Source organism: Centroberyx gerrardi, chromosome 12, assembly GCF_048128805.1.
Source record: "Centroberyx gerrardi isolate f3 chromosome 12, fCenGer3.hap1.cur.20231027, whole genome shotgun sequence".
NCBI lineage: Eukaryota > Metazoa > Chordata > Actinopteri > Beryciformes > Berycidae > Centroberyx > Centroberyx gerrardi.
The window spans coordinates 5,382,458-5,404,044 of record NC_136008.1 but is presented as its reverse complement, the minus strand read 5'-3'; the positions used below and the strand labels follow the sequence as shown (position 1 = coordinate 5,404,044).

At 43.2% G+C, this 21,587-nt stretch overlaps 1 protein-coding gene across 1 annotated transcript in view; it reads right to left on the bottom strand.

Moving 5' to 3' along the window:
- Positions 1-21,587, bottom strand: part of agmo (alkylglycerol monooxygenase) — a 45,807-nt gene that overhangs the window by 16,025 nt on the left and 8,195 nt on the right. The window contains exons 4-10 of the mRNA XM_071915174.2: positions 11,184-11,287; positions 9,881-9,976; positions 7,781-7,847; positions 6,460-6,525; positions 5,739-5,818; positions 5,178-5,312; positions 3,431-3,547 (exon numbers count right to left, since the gene is read on the bottom strand). Of these exons, the coding sequence (XP_071771275.2) occupies positions 3,431-3,547; positions 5,178-5,312; positions 5,739-5,818; positions 6,460-6,525; positions 7,781-7,847; positions 9,881-9,976; positions 11,184-11,287 (665 nt within the window). The remainder of the gene's footprint in view (positions 1-3,430; positions 3,548-5,177; positions 5,313-5,738; positions 5,819-6,459; positions 6,526-7,780; positions 7,848-9,880; positions 9,977-11,183; positions 11,288-21,587) is intronic.

Below are 21,587 nucleotides of genomic sequence, written 5' to 3'. Positions count from 1 at the left end.
TTGTGCTCAGTTCAGGAACACACACACACACACACACAAACAGACATACACACACACTGCAAAAAATGACAAGTTTTCAAGTGATTTTAACTTTTTTTCCAGACCTATCAAGGTTATTTCATGATATTTTTAGTCAAATTATCTCACTGCACTGGCAGACAATCTTGCTTATTTCAGTAAATTTCACTTTATGCCAATATGACTTCTTTCAAGAAATCACTTTTACTTTTCACTTTTACCAAGTAAATGTCCTGAAACAAGTTACATTGTCCTGAAAAACTAAACTAAACTACCTGTCAGTGCAGTAAGATGATTTCATACAAAAAAAATGCTGAAATAAGCTTGATAAGTCTGGATACAAGATGGAATAAATTAACAAGTTAGTCAGTTTTTGCAGTGAGCACTGATGAATGCTGCACAGTGCAGTACAGTACGTGATGTACGGTCTAATTCATGTTCTCTAACCTAAGGCCTTGGCTGAGGGCAGCAGCTGGAAGCCGGGTGTCTCCTGAGGATGCAGCGGGCTGTCAGCTTAGGTTTGGATTTCTCCGACACTCAATACAGACGCTCACAGCCAAACCTCACTGACGGCTCCCATACTGTACATACCCAGCAGGCCATATATAGTAAACATAGCATCAACCCATCAACAGGATGCAATAAAGCAGTATTTCTTTATGTTTATCCAAGAGTCGTAATCCGTAAGCCCCATAAGAACCGTATTCTCCGAGCTCGCACATGGGAATGCAGAGGGATGGGTTATGTTTTCCGTGAATCAAATAAAGGGAATTTTGGGTTCGGTCCATCTGTCGGAGCGAAGAGTTTCCATCACAAGGAATGAAAGTCGCCCGTTAAAGTTTATTAAAGTCGACCGATCAACAGTAAGTTGCACTGAAGTTCAAAGGCTATGAATACTGTTATTTTTAGTAAGAGGTGTAATGGCTGGAGAATTATTTTGGTATCAAAGGTTATGTGAACCTATCTGTGTTTAAGAGCCCCGGGGGCACAGCGCAGCAGACGTGTTTGGTCACATGATCTTTAGTTTGACTATCTTCCGCCCCGGGGGAACACAGCCGAGACGCTGCTGCAGAGAAAAGCCTTCAAAACCCCCTCGGTGCCGTCAGGTGGAAACGGTCATATTCACAGGGTTTTTTAAAAAATGGAAGGGGAAATGTTTCATGCTTCTTTCAGCGTGTTAATTTTTACTGTAATGTGATCGAGTGTCAAATTGCAGCAATAACAGCGGTGGACAGAAATTAAATGTAACATCTGGCGGGGGCGCGGTGACTCCAGCAGCGGACTGATTGTGTTATTCTGTTGTCCCGTGAGACGTGGCAGATTAACTCATTATTCAGCCCATTATCGCAGTCATCATTATGACCATGGTGATGACGACTAGTTGCACAGGTTACCGCTACTGAAAATTTACCTGATTTGTGAAGCGGAACCAAAAACTTTTACAGTTTTTAGTTACTCTATTCACATCATATACTCTCACCCGTGAATGTAAATCCTTGTTAAAACTTGCTTATTTACACACAAATTAATTTTGCCTGATCATTTATCAGAAAATCTTGCTGCTGATGATTTAAAATGATCATCCAATCGCACATCTGTGCTGTTTTTTTTCTGCTGGCATATAGAAAGCTTTGCATCAGCAGAATATGTTCTATGGGAATCTATCAATAGTAATTAAATGGCAAAAAAATTTTAAACACAAGGTTTACTTCTTATTCTTCAAAAACAGAGTATGGGCCAGAAAGTGAATTCTGAAAGCCAGAAATTACAGCACCTAGTGAAGTAATCATTGAATCATTGGTATTGATCAACAACCCTATCTACATCCTGTTGATATATTATGCGCATTTTGCGCTGGTGGATGGTCTTATTTACTGCACCTTTAAGTGTGATTTCACATCATTTAGCTTACTATATTGTTTCAGATCGTTTCGTCATTTTGTCTTTTGGCCGTGGTTTTGTTTGAAATGGCAACTGTGACACAGGGCTGTTATTGAAGTCAAAATGTTGTTATCATGACAACACTAATGAAGAGTTTTGCTGAGCTGAGACGTCTTGACTTGGTCAATTTCCCTCTCTGTCTTTAATAGTTTCTGTTTAGCAAACCTATAATAAAACGTACACTTTGGCCTGCCGATGATGTAATTGAAGAGTAGCTCCACTTGTTTGAAATAGCAATGTTTTCATGGCTTCGAATTAGCGCTAAGCCCATAAATTGTCCTGCAGTGTATCATCAATTGTCAAGCTAAATAAGTGGCTAGCGAACATGTGGGTATAAATACATAACAGTGACATGATTTATTGTTGGGCCAGAGTGCTCACTTTGTTATTTTCCCTCCAAGTCCTGATTGCTGCATCCTGAAGGCTATTTGGGTTGGGAAATGGTTGACTCGACAATTAAGGCGTTTGTGTTCACTGCCGGACCACCAGCTGTTGCTGGTGTTTCATTCGCCGAGAAGGAGGGGGAACCCTCGGCCCTGGCTGACGTGGAGGGGGGGACCACAACTGAGGGAGCGCCACGGAGGTAGAGATCACAAAAAGACAGGCCATTTTATTTGGGAGTTTGAAGGGGCTGGGCGTGACGGCACTTTTTGGCTAACCAAAACTATGCCTAGGGAAAAAAGGCTTCCAAAGATAACTGTTGAGGAGACCTGTTTTTTTTTTTTGGAGAGGGAGAAAGGGGGTCTCTTGGCTCGTCGAGTGGAAAATAATAGACAAAGGTTGTTCTAAAGGGGAATGCCGATCAGTCATCCTGTCATGATGTTAGACAGAGCTAGTCTTTTCCTGCTGCCTAAATAGAGGACTCTGCCTGACCGAGGACCAGCCACAACAAACTGCATAATAGGGTGAAATAATGTCGGCAAACAAACATGTGCAGGGCTCAAGCGCTCTCAAATTAAGAAATCTGGGCCACCGTGTCATACTCTCAACAAATATGAGGGATGACAGTAGCCTGAACGTTAGAGTAGCGGCTGTGTGACCAGAAGGTCGCCAGCTTCAATCCCCAGACTGACTGAGAAACTCTGTGTGGGGAAAAGGAATGAGAGAGGGAATGAGAGAGGGAATGAGAGAATGAATGAGAGAGGGAATGAGAAAGGGAATGAGAGAGGGAATGAGAGAGGGAATGAGAGAGGGAATGAGAAAGTGAATGAGAGAGGGAATGAGAAAGGGAATGAGAGAGGGAATGAGAGAAGGAATGAGAGAGGGAATGAGAGAGAGAATGAGAGAGGGAATGAGAGAGGGAATGAGAAAGGGAATGAGAAAGGGAATGAGAAATCACTCCCCTCCTGCAAGAAGTCCTGTCAAGGTGCCTTTGAGCAAATCGCTGAGCCTCCAGATGAAAAAATATAAAATCCCTCCCCTCTTTGCCTGAGTTGACCTTTACAGTTGTCCTAATGTGACAAATACGTACCGTCTTGCTTTCAAACACATCATGGTAAATCCCCAGCACCAGCAGGGACTGGATCACCACATAAACTTGTAAAGGCAACGGCCAGCTGGGATCATGAGGCAATTCCTGTCCAGTAACCTGCACATGGAGAACGAAACATGTCAAAATCCCCAATGTGGATTTATTAATTTTCTGCATATATGCACTGATTCTTGTACGAGGCAAGGTTTGGATAATACAGTTAACAGTGATTCAAGTTCAACTTCAAGTTTATTGTTGTATGCATTAGAAAAAAATACATCTGTACTTTTAAATGCAAAAGCTTGTGCCTTGGTTCTCTCCCTTTAAAAATCAGTGCAAATGCATATGAAGAATTTAAGGGGCATTAAAAGGACAATAAAAACAACAGTAAGACAATAGTCGCATAAAAGACATGATTAAAAGCACAATAAAAGCAACAAACAACAGTGAGTCATGTGAATGCTGACGTCTTTAAAAGAGCAAATGGCATAATTTAACAAGTCACAGCTACTGAGAGAAACCTGCTTGTGGGCGTCCTGGAGACTGAACCGCACTCAATGTGTTCATGCCATCATGGGTTCAAACCTGTCTTATGAGCTTTCTCACATGTCAGCTTCTCTTTCCCTCTCATTTGTTTCTTTTTCTTCACCTTCATCTCTGCACTCCATTTCTTAAGGCAGAAAGGCCAATTATTCAGTATCCCACAGACTGTATTTAAAGACCAGTGAGAATTAGATTGTTGTCTTCTGTCTATAAAGCCCTGCGGGATTTATCTGGTGTAGTGGTTCCTCAAAATATGGAAGAATATATGAAGCCTTCAATCAGGAATGCCCCGAGTCATTTGTCCAGTTTTTTTCTGTGTGTGTCAAAACGATAGGTAATTAGGCCTGAGGGCATTATGTTGAAACTGTGTTCTCTTTGGGAAAGAAGTATGAGAAACCGGCCAATCACAGATGCCTGCCTTTCATTCAGGGGGTTTCCCAGGATCCCGGGGAACCAAACCACCACATGTGGGTTCCCCCCACATCCCATCCCCAACCCTGTAGGTATTCCAGCACACAGCTCTGCTTAGTCTCAAACGCTGAAACACATTCAACCCTGTCCTCCTTTACTTACCCTCTCGCTCCCCTCTCGTTCCTTTCTTTCCCTCATCAGCAGATATCAACACACACCCGTCTCCGCGCCGACAATGGGAAGCCTTTCAAGATATTTCAGTCAAATCCCGGCTCCGTCTACGTTTAGAATCGCCCCGCTGAGTTTAAGGGGCCAATTTAATTGTAAAGGCAAAGGGGAGTTTCTTTCTTTCTTTTTTTTTTTTTAAGTGTGAAGCATGAAGGAACTAAGTATGTGCCACCATCAGCGTTATTTCAAAGCTAACCGCTGGGGCGCTGAACTGGAGCCTATATTTCACTCACACACATGCATGAACACAGGGACACACACACACACACACACATATTTTACACACAACTGCATGCCTTTTTGATCCCACAGACTGTATTTAAAGACGGTGAAAATGAACTTATTGTGTTCCCTCTACAAAGGCTTGCGAGATTTATTTGGTGTGGCGGTTCCTTGTAAAACTTGTAGAATATGTGAATCCCTCAGCGGGGGAACGCTCTGAGTCACTTGGCCTGTGATTTGTGCGTGTCAAAATGATAGGTAATTAGGCCCGAGGGCATTATGTCCCAAATTTGCCCCCTTGGGGAATGATGTAAACAAAGCCGGAGAAAGTATTTTTACTCACGCGGGGAGTTTTGCTGTGGTCGCCCAGCCTCGGTGTTCCAGGTCTCCAGCTTGGTCCCTTGAAGAAGGTCGACAATTTCTCACTGATTTTCTGGAAACGTTTGGATGCTTTCCACAAATACCTATAGTAGTGCAACTAAAAAAAGAAGAAAAAAAAAAGCCATAAGTCAAACATCAATATACAATCAAACGCTACATTTAACTGATCAATGTTAACGAAGCAATAGCTGCGATAATTAATCCTGAGTAGAAATGTTTCTTGGCATTTGGGGGGACATTGCTCACGCTGTTCTCTGCCAGCGGTGAGGGCAGCAAAAATAATCATACCTTCTACCTTCTGGCATTTCATTTCATTGGCCTCCTTCACCTCAGCTGGGCAGTTTGTTTAAAGTAGAGTAATAATGTTTTGGTTACAAGATGGCCGCTCAGCCAGCGAGGGAAACATGAGCTCACGCCTCATCTATCGCTGCTCTCCGAGGTGTTTATATTCAGACGGATGGGGTCTAACTGCTCAGACGATGGCCCGGTGGCAGCGACACCAACCAAAGAAGCCAGAGCTAACCTGAACATGCAGGGTTTCAAATGTCCTGATGGGATAGACCAGGCCGTATATCACTTTGTCTGTCTCTGCGGCGAAAGTACCTGAGGAGGCAAAAACACAGTGACATATACCTGAGCAAACCTGGTGACGTGAAATCCATCGTTCGTTCCAATGTGTTTACTTGGAACATGTAAAAAAATAACAATACATAACTGAAAGAAGATTTTATGTGAAAATACACCCGCATTATCAGCCTAAATCAGCTGCAGTAGAAAAGAGCATCTCATGCCCCCGTAATCGAGAAACCAGAGATTTGTCAAAAATTTTGGTGTCAGGTATGGAAACTGGTGGGAAATGTTGGTGCACAAGAAGTGAAAAATGCAAAACTTGCTCCTGAACAGCAGAAAGAAAGCTGGGACTAAGAAAAAATTGAAGTCCGAGGAGTATGCAGTGTACCGACGCCACGTTCAAAATCCAAACAGTTTCCTCTTGCTGCCATGTGGGGCCGCCAATGTGCAAAATTGCCTAGTGCAGCTTTAAGGGTGGAGCAAACCTACAGCTTTTTATAGACATTGTTTTCCTGCAGTTCACAACACCTCAACGAGCTACAGCCACGTACAGAACACTAATCCCTCACTGATACATGCTAATATTCATAATCATCTTAAAAAAACAGCTCTCGTGAGCAGCAATAAAAAGGTGGCATTGAAAAGACAAACAGGAATGGAAACAGACAACTTACCAAATAATCGGTCCCATACGATCAGAACTCCGCCGTAATTCTTGTCGATGCAGTAAACGTTCCGCCCTGTAAAGGTAATGCTTGGTGAAATGACCGCAGAAATTACTTGAACTAACGTAAAAAAAACAGCAAACTACAGCTTATCTTGCCTACTGATGGAGTAGAGCAGTGTTTCCCGTTCCAGTCCTCAAATACCTCCTGTCCACCTGATCCAATTAAGGGCTTAATGCTGATTGGTTGAGCAGTAAAAACAGATCTACCTGAACGGGGCTAGCATGAAAGTGTGTAGCCCTTGAGGAGTGCTTGAGGACCAGGGGCCGGATTCACCAATGTGTTCTTAAGATAGATCTTAAGAAATGACATAAGAGGAAATTTTAGGAAGTTCTTAAGAAGGCTCTTAAGTGCAATTCCTCAATATTTTCTTAGTAACAGTCTCATTTCTTACGAATTTCTTTAATTTTCCTACTTAAGAACTTCTCAAAATAGGGCCTGAATTAATTCTGGTTAATAAACTTTAGGCTTACTGCCATTGAGGCTAGGAGACAAGGCTAGGAGGCAATCCAAAGTGCTTCCATCTACAAAACAATTGGGGAAAAACCTATTTAGGGCAACTAGAGCAAAGATTTAAACATTGGTTGCTGTTGGTAACTGTAAAATTTGCTAGCTTATTTTCAGTAAACATGAGACAGAGACCTACTTGGCCCTACACCAAATAAAGCTTTACAATAACTGTTAATCTTAATGTTAGGTGTAGGGGAACCTATGAAGACTTTGAACTATAACCTACTTGTCTAAAATGTGTTTAAATGTATGATATTAGAGGCTTACCTTTTCACCCTAGGAATTTTAAGACAGGTGAAGGGCTGTCTTAAAGTTAAGAAAAAAATCAAGAACAAATTTGAGAACTTTCATTTCAAGAAAACCATTTATTTTACCACTATTTTATATAAGTTTTTTCTTAGGAAGAAACATAAGAAGAAAGTTAAGAAAATATATAAGAGCTGTTTTTGAGAATAGCATTTTTTCCAAATATTTTTTTTAAGACTAAAGTTAAGAAAAAAAATGGCACTTGAGAAGATTTTTTTTCTTAAGAGGGTTTTGTGAATCCGGCCCCAGGTTGGGAAACTGGTGTAGAGGCTGAACCCCCCCATCTCCGGCCCCAAACGGCCCCCTGCTGGCCAGGAGACAAATCCTGCCAGAAGCCTCTCTCCTCTCTCCTCTGCTGTCTCAATTTCAGCTTTCCTACCATCTGTCTCAATAAAGAAACAAAAAAAGATATTGGACTGTCCACTCTCCTTTAAAAATGTATTGCTTATCTCACCATGGTGAACTCTGTGATGACTTGGGGTGTTGAGGACCCACTCCAGAGGCCCGAGGTCTCTGATCAGCTGAAGGAAAATAATACACATCATCATAAAATATTTTAGACAACACTACTTTAAAGTAATAATCTTCGACATTGACATCATCATCGACATTTTCATGTAACTAAATGTCCATTTTGTTCCTCTATATCACCGATTGATATAACACAATAGTGATTCAAACTATATCCAGTTCATAAAAGCTTTCACATTCGCTGTTCACATTTTCTGTATGCTGGCTGCACTGCCAGTAGTTTGAAAGATTAGAGTTGTAATACACAGATTCAGTTCTAGCTACATTTATGAAACAGACTGCAATGGCTGCTGCAGTACAAGTGGACGATAGTTGGGAGGACAGATGCAGAATGTGGGACTTTTTTTGATGGTTATAGCTGACAGTTGGCAAGATTACTTTTATACATTCATACTTTTCTTAGTTGCTTTCCTGATTTAAGAGCTTTCTTATCAAGCGAGCGCCTGTCCAGGTCCAGGAGCCATGAGAGAAGAGGGAAGTAGCCAAATTTCCCTTTGGAAAGAACAATATTTATGGACTGGAAGCACAACAAATACTGTGGACGAGGAAAGGTGCCAAGACCAGGGAGACGTTAACACCGCTGATAATGGTTACACCCATTTACACACACACACGTACGCACACACACACACACACACAGACACACACACACGCACACACACTTGTCCAGTCCAATATAAACATTCATGCAACTGAATGCATTATGAGTGAATTTTCTACCGTAACACAAAGCTATCAAAAAAATAACTATTTTCTATTCCTAAATTCCTAATCAAATAAGTCTTAGTTGTCTCACACACACACACACACACACACACACACACAGACACAATGTCATTAGAGATCGTGTCACACAGCACTCAGACAGATCAGGTTTCTCTTTGGGTGCGACTTTCACAGAGATTTTGATGTTTCGCGTCGACAAGACAGACCTCTCAATCTGGGGAAATGTGCGCGGCTGGACAGAATTTCTCAGTGATTCATTATTTCCACGTAATGACTGGGTCTGGAGACCGAGCCCAGGAGTTTTATCTTGAATGAAAAGGGTCTCCACCACTTCACTCCGGCTCTGAGGCTGGAATGGTGCGGGGGAATAGCGTGCCAATAAATTACACGACATCAAAAAAAGCCCATAAAGGAGGCATAAATTACATCCCTTCAGAAAATTGTGACTATTATGACTGTTTTCACTAATAGTGCACTAAAAGATGGAAGGCGTTCCAAATCCATTCATTCCCTCTAACGATCGCTGGGATTGTAAAAGTGATACTCCCAGTCACTTTAAAGGAGGGAGAGTGGTCATGCTTCTGTTTGGAATATTTCATAAAATCTCATTATTTTTTATTAAATGCAGGTTCCACTGCAGCCCTGGGTCTATAAAGGCTAGGCTTTAGTAGTCGGTTTAACATTGGCACAGGGAAAAAGATAACTTGACAGACTTTTTTTCAGCCAGAATATCTTTTCAACTATGCACAGCAACAGCCAATGCAAGAGTAAATTCATGCACTACTCATACTACATGTTGGTTGATTATATTCATATATTTGATCATTGGAAGATTCATTGTTATTCAGGTTGACACGCTTTCCAAACCTGCTTGGTTATACACAGGACTCCAACACATTGATCATCATGTTAATCATTATCGATAACTTTTCTATGACTGTTACATGAGATAGAGTGCAATTTCCATGACTAATATTTGTCAGTGTCTATGCTAATGTGTTCATTTTTATTTCAATTTTTATTAATTTGCTCTTTCACCCGACTGAAATGTCCTAATCTTGTTTTGGAAAACTACAGCCTTAGGACTTTCATAATAAGGGAATTTGTTTTGTGATTTATTATTCCTACCAGGGGAACCTAGATCTATTGAATGTTTTTTTACATTTGCATTTATATTTAACATTTGCATTTAACTTTTCCTTTTCAGATCCCATGACTTTTCCAGGTTTCCCACAACCACAGGAAGATTGATGACAGAGGTAAAGCGTTGTCTGCAGCTCTGTGTTTCTGTATTTACCTCCGTGTGGATCCAGAACTGGTAGAGCAGGTTGAATTGGATGTGAACAGCGAAGACCGAAGGAGGCACAGCCAGAGCCATGGGCAGGTAGAAGATCTGAGGACACACACCAGCATCAACTCAGCAGGACGCAACATGGGTTTTAGATAGCACACTTTTTTTTTTATCAGCTTTTTATTTGGTAACACTTTACAATGGCCTTCTTCCAGTGTATTAACCTGAGTATTAACCTATGGAAAAGTTTAAGTGCCATTTTAAGTACGAACAGTTACACTTAGTACTTACATTGTGCTGTGCACATTTCAAAGTACATGATGTGGGCTATTAGGGAGTTTTTCCCTGAGTTCTTCCACAGTATTGTACTTGCCGTTGAGTAACACACTGGAATGAAGCCATTGTAAATTAAAATGCTTCCAAGTTATTATTATATTATTACTGTTATGTTTGAATCTCTAGTATAGAGAGATTTCAGGTGATATAATCTTCTCTCTGGCGGCCATAATGGAGGTCAGCAGCTCTTAGGCGTCAGTCTCTGTGAACGGCTGATTGTGTTTCTAAATGTACGACTTGGCCGTGTCAACCGAATTCAACAGACCTCATTTATTTCTGTGCTGTTGTTAACTGGGAATTGATCATTTCGCCACTGATGTGAGGTTGATTGACTTTGTGTTTAGATGTCAACTTGTAAGCTAGCTAACCTGGTTTTCTACCTGCATCACTGCATCTGATTTGTACACTATAGCTAACATATCCAGTAGAAGCAGTTGCTGTTGATATTGCTATTGCTATTGGGTGCTTCGTTATATTAGCCTGCTCGCTAGATAGCTAGTGAGCTAACAAAGACAAAAACTGTTTTTTCAGGTTAACAGGGCTAACATGTTTCAAACTACAACTTGTGGTCCATTGAAGTAGTATGGATAAATACAGTTTAGTATGTCACAGTAACCTAAATTTGAAAAGTACAGCTACATTATCAGACCTCTTTTTCTGGGTATCCCTCTTTTTCTTGACCAGTTGTTGTATATTTTGGCATTATTTGCACACAGCCAGTTGACCTCCATGATGACCTCAGACGTGGTTGCTAGGAGATTCATAACGCAACTGCAAAGCCTTGTATTAGCTGATTGGTAGCCTTCTTAAATTCTGCTTTTGCCATTTCTGCTTTGCTAGATTGTGTGCAGAAGAGAAGAGAAGAGAAGAGAAGAGAAGAGAAGAGGAGAGGAGAGGAGAGGAGAGGAGAGGAGAGGAGAGGAGAGGAGAGGAGAGGAGAGGAGAGGAGAGAGTGAAAGGAGGAAGGCTTTACCCATGATGTGAACTGCTGGGTGAGGGACTGTCTGAGGGCGGTGGTGAGGTTGTAGTACTCTGAACTGTGGTGCACCTGATGAGCTGCCCAAAGGACGGCCACCTCTGAGGGAAATTACACAACACACACACACACACATATAGATTCAACGTAAATCACAACAGTCCAAGAGTCCAAACGGAGCTCATAACAGGTTATCACCTACAGCCTTATCATCTCCATTACAGATCTCTCATTAGGAGCAAACAGCAGTCATGTAACTTTCCGCATGAGGTTCATGCACGGGCCTTGAACCCTCACACACATTCAGCTGCCTTTACATCAGCGTGACAAGTGATTTATCTCAAAATCAACCCCCCCCCCCCCCCCCCCCCCCCCAGATGAGTAACTAGACACTTTCATCCCCAGAAGGAGCCATTTTGGTCCCACTCCTGGCCAGCCTTGATGAAAAGCTGCGGCTGAGTCTCGCTGGCCATCGGGGGGGATTTCAGGCTGTTATGACGGCGGGGGTATTGGGCTGCAGCTGGTTAACGTCCAGCCTTACGTCCCAGTGCTCCAGTTTACATTCCTCTGCTGTGTTGTGATACTTGCTACATTAATATCTGTGTTACACTTCATTTTAACATCCAAAGGGAACATGCTTGTTAAGTTTCACTGGATCGCCGGGCCTTTTCCGGACCACCCCGTCTGGTGTGTGTGCTTTTTGGCACCTCCCGTCCGCGCTGGCTTCTTCAGCCGCACATGAGAGAACAGTAACCTTCAAATATTGCCGAACCGCAAAGACTCATATAGGCTATCTATAGTAATGTACACATTACAGTAAAAGTAGCGCGAGTTATTAAATGGGGTTACAGTTCCATGTGGCAGGCTTGATGTGTGACGGGATTTGTGATTACGCGATGAATGCTCATGAAACAATTTAGCTCAAATTAAAAAGAGATATCAGGGGTGATTGAATTTGTGGTCACGTTTGGGTGGTTGAGAGAGTAGAAATAGTCATGGGTAGAAGCACACACACACACACACACACACACACACACACTAAGAGTTCACACGCACACACAAACATATCGGCACTGTTGGGTGAAAGCCTTGTATCTCCAAAATATCAAGTTTATCCAATGGGTTTTGAATGATGTAATCCATCATTTGAAGTGAAAGCATGAAAATCACTAAAATTGAAGTTGCAAGGTTTTCATACAACAGTGATTTGCATACAAGCATGTATACCGGCATACATCCATGTATGCAGGCACACACAGACACAGACACAGACACACACACACAGAGTAACAGCTTCATTCTCTGTGGGACTTCTCCATTCTATTTTGAGAAATCATTCAAAAGCCACGTCTCGAACGAACTCCTCTCTCACTGTTTAATAAACTTGTGAATTCTATCGAGACCGGCAGTCGTAAAACCCAATGGGTCGCGGGTCCGCCGCACCTGAACAAACACACCGCTGAGAAAGTGAGACGTGAAGGTGTGTACAGTGTGTGTCCGTGAGCAGAGGAGCGCCCGCGGTCCGTCTACACACACACACACACACACACACACGCACACCGGCCGAACACATTCAACCTTTTCCAATCAGCAAAAGAGGAATTCCTCAAGCCTCGGGGAAACCCCTCGCAGCTCCCAGTGAACTACCACTTCCAACCAATACTCCACACCTCGCTTATTTAACAGGGTTATTGCCGTATTTCAGCTGGTGTGAGAGAATAAATGTCACATGGAATGTTTTCGGTAGTGTCAATATGGTGTCAAACAGTGTACGTATTTTGGAGCCGGTGGAAATGGAGGCAACAGGGTGGACTTTATTTCAAACTTTATATGCTCTCTCAACGCGACTGACAGAAGCCTGCAGCTCAGCCATAAACGTGACAGGAGGATGAGGGAAAGTGGAGAGGAGGAGGGTAGCAGACGAGAAATGGAGAAGAGAAGAGAAGAGAAGAGAAGAGAAGAGAAGAGAAGAGAAGAGAAGAGACGAGAAGGCATGAAAATTATGGCGCTTCTTGCCGTCTGAACCAGGGGGGAATCTGAAATGAACTGTCCTGCTAAGAGACATCCAGAGACATAAACAGTGGATAATTCAGCCTTTGTCTGCTTCCAACAGCCTGGGTCTTATGTTTTTTTCTTCTCACTGGAGTCCTGCTTGGCCGGGTCCAGGACTAGGGGCCGGCTAAGATTGATGCTCGTTGTCATTGATAGGAAGTAGGAACCGCTAGGCTTCACTGCAAGCCCATGTCCTCATCTCTGGACTCGGCGGGACACCGCATAGTTTGGCAGGGCCTATTCAGGAGGGAAGCCCCGTTAATGGTGAGAACCAATGCCACAGAGCCCACGTTCCCAGCAAGAGCAGAGAAACGCTGAGGACGGCACTTCCATCTGGCCTCCAGCGGGCCTGATCTCAGCCCCATTTCTCAGGGTGTAACAAGGATGACTGCGCGCTAATCGGGTGGGGGACAGTAATGACACTATGGGCTCGTGCAAGAGTTCGTTTCATATATGACCCATTGGGCGTCCTGGTGGCTCAGCAGTCTAAGGCGTGTGCCGTGTAAACGTGACGACCTGGGTTCGAATCTGACCCAGGACCTTTGTTACATGTCATCCCAATCTTTCCTGTCTATCTCTACTTTGAACTGTCAAATAAAGGTGAGAATGCCCAAAAAATATGCTTTAAAAATCGTAAAATGAACCATCTCTCATGCTTTGCACAAAGGACAATAGACTGGCAGCAAGGTGAGGTAATACTGTACGATCTTGTTACGCTCTCAAGGCCAATCAATCTCAATCAAGGCAAGTCAAAATCAGTCAGGTAACGTGTGGATCGGGACCAGGTGAGCGTGAGCGTGAGCGAGTTAGACTTTGACAGAGTCTGTTTACATCCAGCTCAAGCCTGTCAGGAGCGCTGCTTACATAACCTGTGCCATATAAACGCGAGAACCAACGTCCTATTGGAGCGCCGTAAATTTACCTCCAGTAGGAGCCTGCAGTAAGTGCCAGTGATTATCAAACAGTACAGTGAATAATGCTGTCGAAAAAGAAGTGTGACTAGACAAGAAAAAAAAAAATCAGCGAGGGAGGGAGAGGGAAACCCAATGGACTGTCTTTAACTACTCAACCCGTTCAAATATCGACCTTATGAAACGCTTTTACAGTTATATCAATCAGCTGCCTAAATCATCACCCTCTGCGACGAAGCCCTGGCACTAGCAGCGCCGGCCTTGATGTGCGGCCCTCTGAGTGGTGGGACGCCCTGTCAATCACGCGGGTAATGGACTGTGAACAGCTTTCCAGTGTTTGGATTGGAGGGCTCTTGGATGGGGTGCCAACCTAAACAGCGAGGGCCGTACTCGGCGGGACGGCCGGCCAACTCCCCTCCGCCGCGGCTATACTTCATGCTGTCCGCACAGCTCAGTCACACACACTAAACTAAACACACTAACCCCGGTCAGGCCCACTTACAGCTCTCGCTAACAGTGTGTTAAAAGTCTGTATAAAATGTGATGGGTGAGGTAAAATGACTATTCTATTTGATTATGTTCGATTCATTCCTTTCCACTTCTGTTCTCTCTAATTCTATTTAGTTATTCAGTCAGTTAAGTAATCCGCAATACATTCATATACATAAATGTCCGTTTTGTTACTCTCTATTGCCAAATGATATAACACAATTGTGATTCAGTCCATATCCAGTTCATGAAAGCTTTTACATTTGCTGTTCTAAAAGTCCGGTAGGTCTTTCCCGGGAAAAATGTGTGATGCGTACATTTTCTGCACATTGGAATAAACAGAAGAAGAACTGGGTAGTTAGCCACCATGGCTGAACAGACAAAGAAAAGACAAACTCAAACTTCATCAACAGAAAATCCAAGCTCCGCCCACACTGTTTGATTGACAGGTGATCTCTGGGAAGCACAGTGCAGAAACACCACAGCGATGAGCGCTGAGCAACAAAGATGTCACTAAAAGAAAAAAGCAAGGATCTCACAGATTACCACTATAAGTACATTTTTATTGTACTATATGACTTTAAACCGTCCTTCTGTGTGTATATTCTGCTTGTAGCACGCATTAGAGGCAAAATCCCTCATATTCATCCTTCATATTCACACTTCATCCCTCCCATCAGTCTGGGATTCTGCTCAGCAGTGTCAGCAGTGGAAATCGCCTCATCTGTCAACACTGCTGATAGAGGGAAGTCTATCCATGAAGCGAGCGGAGCACATGAGGGCAGCAGACAGCCGGCCTGCACCGCCGCTCCGCTCAGCTCAGCCCCCCCCCCCCCCCCCCCCCCCACACACACACACACACACTCGCACACAGTCATACACACTCTTCTTTTCCTCACTTTGTCTAAGTGCTGTGCATACGAGCCACAGTTGGACTCACACACTCGCACACACGCACACGTCATCCTTGTCTGTATGATGTCTAAGTTCAATCGGAGCAGTCTTTCTCTTAACACACATTCTCTCTCTCTTTCAATACACACACACACACACACACACACACACAGCCCAGACAGAGCGAGCGAGAGCACAGTGACCTGCAGACCACTGTTGATGTTATCCCTGGCTCCCATGAGGCCTTTCACTGGTCTGTTGTAGCGCGGCGGGCGACCCCCCCCCCCCCCTCCTCCCCTACATCCTGACCAAACCGTACCGACAGAACCAGCAAACGAAGCGGGGGCCCGGATTCTTTTGTCGGCCCTCCAACCTGCGCCGGGCCAGGAACTTGCAGTCAGAGCGAAGATTTATGAAGCCCCGGCCGCCCAGGGGGAGGTTAACCCCCGCCCCGCCGCGCAGCCAGGAGGAGCTCCTCTTAAAACAATAACATCCACATCGGCCGCGCCTCCTCGGGGACGGGACGAGCGCTGAGAGGAGGACAGCGGAGGAGAGGGGAGGAGAGCGGAGGAGTGCTGAGCACATCTGTTTGTCTTAACAACTGCTGCTGTCTGCAAGGCTGCAGGACTCAGAGGGGTGTGGACGCACCAGCCAAACACACACACACACACACACACACAGTGGATGGAGCAAGGTGCTGGCGCTTCAACCATGCAGTAAAAAAAAAAAAAAAAAAAATTCAACAGGACCACTAAGGCGTGCTCAGTCCAGGGAGCTAAAGCTAATCGCAATGGGGAAAAAAAGGTTCAGGACGGAAACTTGATTATCATCATTTCTGTCTAACTCAATTTTTTTCCTCTTTCTCTTGTGGAGTGACGTGTTTTTTATGAGAGCCTCGGGTTTTCTTTGATCCATCTGCGCAGTTTGTACATCTTTTCCTCTCAACACGTTTTTTCCAGTGTTTCTATCTTTTCTGCAAACGAAGTTAACGAAAACTTAATTTGCTGGTGAAAAATTAAAGAGGCATGTGAAGTGGGGCAGCCTGAAACCGGGTTCAAGTCCCATAACAGCAGACACTGACACTGAATCCCTACCAGGACCAGGGATGCTGTTCTGTTACTGATCCTGACCTCTGACCTCACTGGAGGGGGGAAAGCAAAAAAGAGAAATTCCCTATTAAGTATCTTTAAACTAATATTACTGATTCTGGGATCCGCCAGCCACTGTGGCCAGCAGCTGAAAAAAATGTTTCCCTCCCTGATTACATCACATGGATCCACCCTTTACCATTGAAAACCATCAGCAGTGCATGTGATGTAGCTGCACTTAGCTTCAGAAAATACTTACACAGATTATCTATTAGCATTTATTATAGAATCAAGCTATTTCTGATTACATCTGCATTAACCCTGTAGTCTTAGCAGTAGTATTAACACTCACTGTGTCCCACAAACTTTTGTGAAATGAGCACAAACTCTGAAACACAGACACAAATGATGTGAAGATTATGTTCCTCCACCACCAAAGGAGTATTTGACAATGGCATGAATTGGATGAATTGAATGTATTTGTCACTTGAAAAGGTTAAGTTTAGGCAAGTAAAACAACTTTGGTTAACATTAGGATTAAGGTTAGGCAACTAAAACTGGTTCAGGCTAGGATATGGTTTTGGTCAAAATTTCTCTGAAAATGAAAATTTCACTCACAGTAGAAAACTTCTTCACAAGTTGGGAATTGAACCCAGGTGGTTGGAGTTAAAGGTAAATGTCTCCGCCCATTTGCCACCCCGACCTGCACATCCTTACTTTCCATCTCGCTAATTCATTGTCAACTACTTCCTGTTTCCGGTCGTGTCTCTTCCATGTAATTTTGCAAAATCTAAGTTTTTTCTCACTTTTCATGCACAGAGCACCTTATTTGCATTTTAAGACATCACGCTCATTTCACATAATTTCACCACACCAGGCTGTGTCCCTACAGCAACTAACAACTGCAAACAGTATTTGTATTTCTGTGTTGTATGAGCCTTAAAAACCGGTGACGCTCAGATGCTTCTAAGCCAATGGTTCTCAACCTGGGGGTCGGGACACCCCAGGCGGTCACAAGATAATTTTGGGGGTTTGCGAGATGATTTACGGGATAGGAAAAAAAACATATTTCTACTGTACAAATTTATTATCATGTCTGTTTTTTCTGATTTTTCTCAAAATTTTGCCTTTTTTTCTTGTGAAATACTGAATAGTTTTCAGCCTCTCGGCCTCCTCTGATAATAATTCAAATGAAACAACCTGAAAAGGGAAAATCATTCTTTGGCTGAACTCTACACGCTTGTCACTGGGGTCGCCAGTAGTCATCGCTTCGTTTTAAGGGATTCCTGAGCCAAAAAGGTTGAAAACCGCTGTTCTATAAGGGCAAAACACACACAACAGCAGCCGATGTGGCGAGACAGCTTCAGCATAACTCCATTACCTCACATATAATCAATGTATGGACAACTGACTGGCTGATTAATGGCTTCAGCCTGGCTGGCTCGCCTGGATATAGATGCTCTCTAAGACCAGAGCTGCTATTAGTGGGACTTGCGATATGAGGTTAGAATAAACAGAATCAACAGGCCTGTCAACAACATGGCCGCATCAGAACCACGCCGGCCTCCAGCTCACCCAAACCCATCTGGCTCCAGCCTGTTTAGAATAGACTTGTTTTGAACATATATAGCCTGTCTGTTTGCTGAAGGAGGATTGGAGGGTGAAGCCGATCTGCAGCAGACAAAACGTGCGTCAGTGGCACTTGGGAACTGGTTTCCAACGCTTGTCATTCCCCAGGTTATTAAGCCAAGGTGTTTACAAAGGGTGTGAGTCTTTATAAACAAGGCAAGGGTTAATTACTCAAAAACAGATCAAATGTTTAGCAAAGAGGATATTATTTCAGAGTGCAGGGAGTTACATTTTCTGGCAAGTTATAGCAATAGCAAGCTAATGCTCCATGAAAAGCATAATAAAAACATAGCAAATGCAATAATAAACAATATGAAAGCAGAATTAGTCAAAGGGCTATTTAGATTCTGGGAAATAGACCAATAGTAAGAGTTCAAGCAAACACTGGTGATAGTAAAGATAAACCAGCACTTCAGTTGAATCTGTGTCTGCACAAAGGTTATTCAAACATTTACAATTATTCTACATTTCCCTTTGCTTTATCCTCAGTTGCCGTTTGTCTGCGCAGATTCAGAAACAAATGCCACACAAGGGCCGCAAGTAAAGCCTAGTCACGGACTTTGCTAATATTTCTGTCAATGGAGAATCCTGAACTTCATCCAGCCCCTAAATGCCTGCAGACTATGGTAGTTTCCCTTCAATTTGTTGCTATCTCCAGGATCACAGTGGCTGGCCGGAGCGAGGCCAGGCGGTAATGTCTCCTCAGTAAAGATGGCATCAGCACAGACGGCCGACCGCCTTTCAAAGCACTTTCCACTCAATTATCCCGCCGCTGTCCTTTCAAGTGGAAGACATGAGAGGGAAACTATGAAAAAAGGGCCATAAAACTTGTTTGAATTGAAAATGATATTTTACGGTGCAGCTAATAAGGGTTCATATTTCCCAGTGGAGGATGTCACTTTCGCCTTTTTTTGCAGCTGCCTATTGTAATTTTCCCCCTTTTTACGCAATATTAAGATTTATAGCTCATATGTTTTGACACAATAGGATTGTAGATGCAGTTTTCCCATGCTGTTTTGAGGCTAGTTAGATTGTAAAACTGGATTTTCGAGATATAAGCGCAATAACTTGGACCTTGTAAAACGAGGGGCAGCCCCTATTGCGTTGTTAAATGACAATCTGACACTCTTTCTAATTGTGTTCTTTATGTTGAAGGATATTAACCTGTCTCCTCCACTCCTCGGTCCTTCCCCATGCAGGCAGCAGCCATCTCACACACTATATCTTGGGACGGCTTGGTCGAGCCTTACTCTGGAATGAGCCACAGGTCAAAATCTGGCTGACCGAGTCGACCTCGGCTGACCAGAGTGAGGAGAGAGGACCGTGCCTGCCCCGTCCTGCGGTCGCACAGAGCCGCTTCCCTTTGGTAACAAGGGGAAAAGCTTATATCCTGAGCGAGCGCTGCGGCCACTCAGCACCAGACAATTATCTGTGACCCCACAATGTTCCATAATAACAACCCCAAAGGCTGGAGGAGGAAATGAAAGTAAGTGGAAAGTTTTTGCGAGACATAAAAATCATCCCGCAGTACAAAAATAAAAGGATTCCGACCGAATAAACCGAGCAGATATATGATATTGTAGGAGTCATTCCTCCTGCGTCCTCAGACAATGAAGGAAACGCCGGGAACACACACTTCATTAGGAGATATAAATCCTCTTTCAGGTTCCACTGAATATTATTCAGCAGACGCCTACATCGCCATGGTGATTTTAAAAATAAGGTCAAATAGATGGATTAGGGGATCTGTATTTACGTAACCTGTTGCGAAAGTCAAAGCCAAGAGGTTCATCAACATAAATAAGTGCTGTGTAGCCTGGTTTCACGGATCGTCTGTCAAACCATGGGAGTCAGAAGGTTTGTTTACATGTTTTACGGTCAGGGGCATGCTGGGTAATTTACACAAAATTCACAGAATACATTTGGCGCTGAACCTTTACAAACCGGTTGGCAGCAGTTGGCCGCCTAGGCAATTTGCTGAGTTTTTCCAACTGAGGCTGACTGCTGTCTCACTGAGGAGCGTTCAGGACAAGACTCTGACCACCCATATAGTCACTATAATAATAAGAAGACGAAGAAGAAGAAGGAGAAGGAGAAGGAGAAGGAGAAGGAGAAGGAGAAGAGGAAGAAGGAGAAGATAAAGAAGAGGAAGGAGAAGAAGACGAAGAAGAAGAAGAAGAAGAAGCAGAAGAAGAAGAAAAAGAGGGATTGGTCATTCTTTAATTTCATTTTAAATTGTAATTCCTTTCAAAACTAAGCACCTCCCTTTTCAAGTTAAATTCATTATTTCTTCAAAAAGTTGTCATCTTATCCCAATTTCCATTTCCAAATTTAAATTCTTTATTTGTTTAAAAAGTTACTACCTTTCCATTTTCCAATTTAAATCATTTATTTGTTCAAAAAGTTAGAGCCTAATACAAACAACGACAATCAGTTTCTGGTGGATGAAATAGTATGCAAAAACTCTGAAAACAGCAAACTGAATTACTAAAGTTACATAGTACAGTAGAGGGATGCTTGTAATGCACTTTTATGCTTTTATTCAATCTTCAATCTTCATCTCAATCTCATTTTTCCAGTCCTGCAAACAAACCGGTTGTTTCACTTCAAGCTGTTGTCCATTCACATATGATGCTGCTAGACATGAAGTCAGTGTGAGAACATTATGTGAAGGCAGTAAGCTTTCTGCACATCGCCTGTCTGTTCAATCCAAATGATTATACTATTTTAGTTAAATCGTTAAAACACCTATAATTATTAATCCCCGGAGTCCTGTGGAAAGGAAACGGCGATCGTATCTCTTAACATCTCACATCCTAATAAAAACAGGCATGAAGTACAGGAAGATAAGGCTTGGCACAACGTGGCCCTTCCTGCTCAGGTTCCATCACACCTACAGTTCATTTTCTTTGGTCCGAAACACAGTGGAAAAGTTTACCTCGTTGCATTTTTGTATTTCGCCATTCAGGTTCACACTGTCGAACCAGGGACTCACAAGCAGCTCGTTTATTGGACAGAGTTTTGGCGACCTGTCATCCTGCCAGGTTGGAGATTTTGACGGCAAGGGGGAGGAGTCAAAACAAATCTGATCCCAGTCCCTGTAACTTTAGCTAAGCACGATGGACTTGTCTGCAGTCTTTGCTGTAATTCATCTTGTCTGGTGTTCATACCAGTTAAAGGGTCTTTGTGTAATTGCTGGTCCATTGCTGGCCTCTATCGTTCAGCGTTGTCATGACAACACTCTGCCCCCGTAGAGCAAGACCATCATCAGCATGGTGGGCAGGTTGGACTGTTTCACAATCAACAACAATGAATGTTCTATCATTTACCGAGTTAGC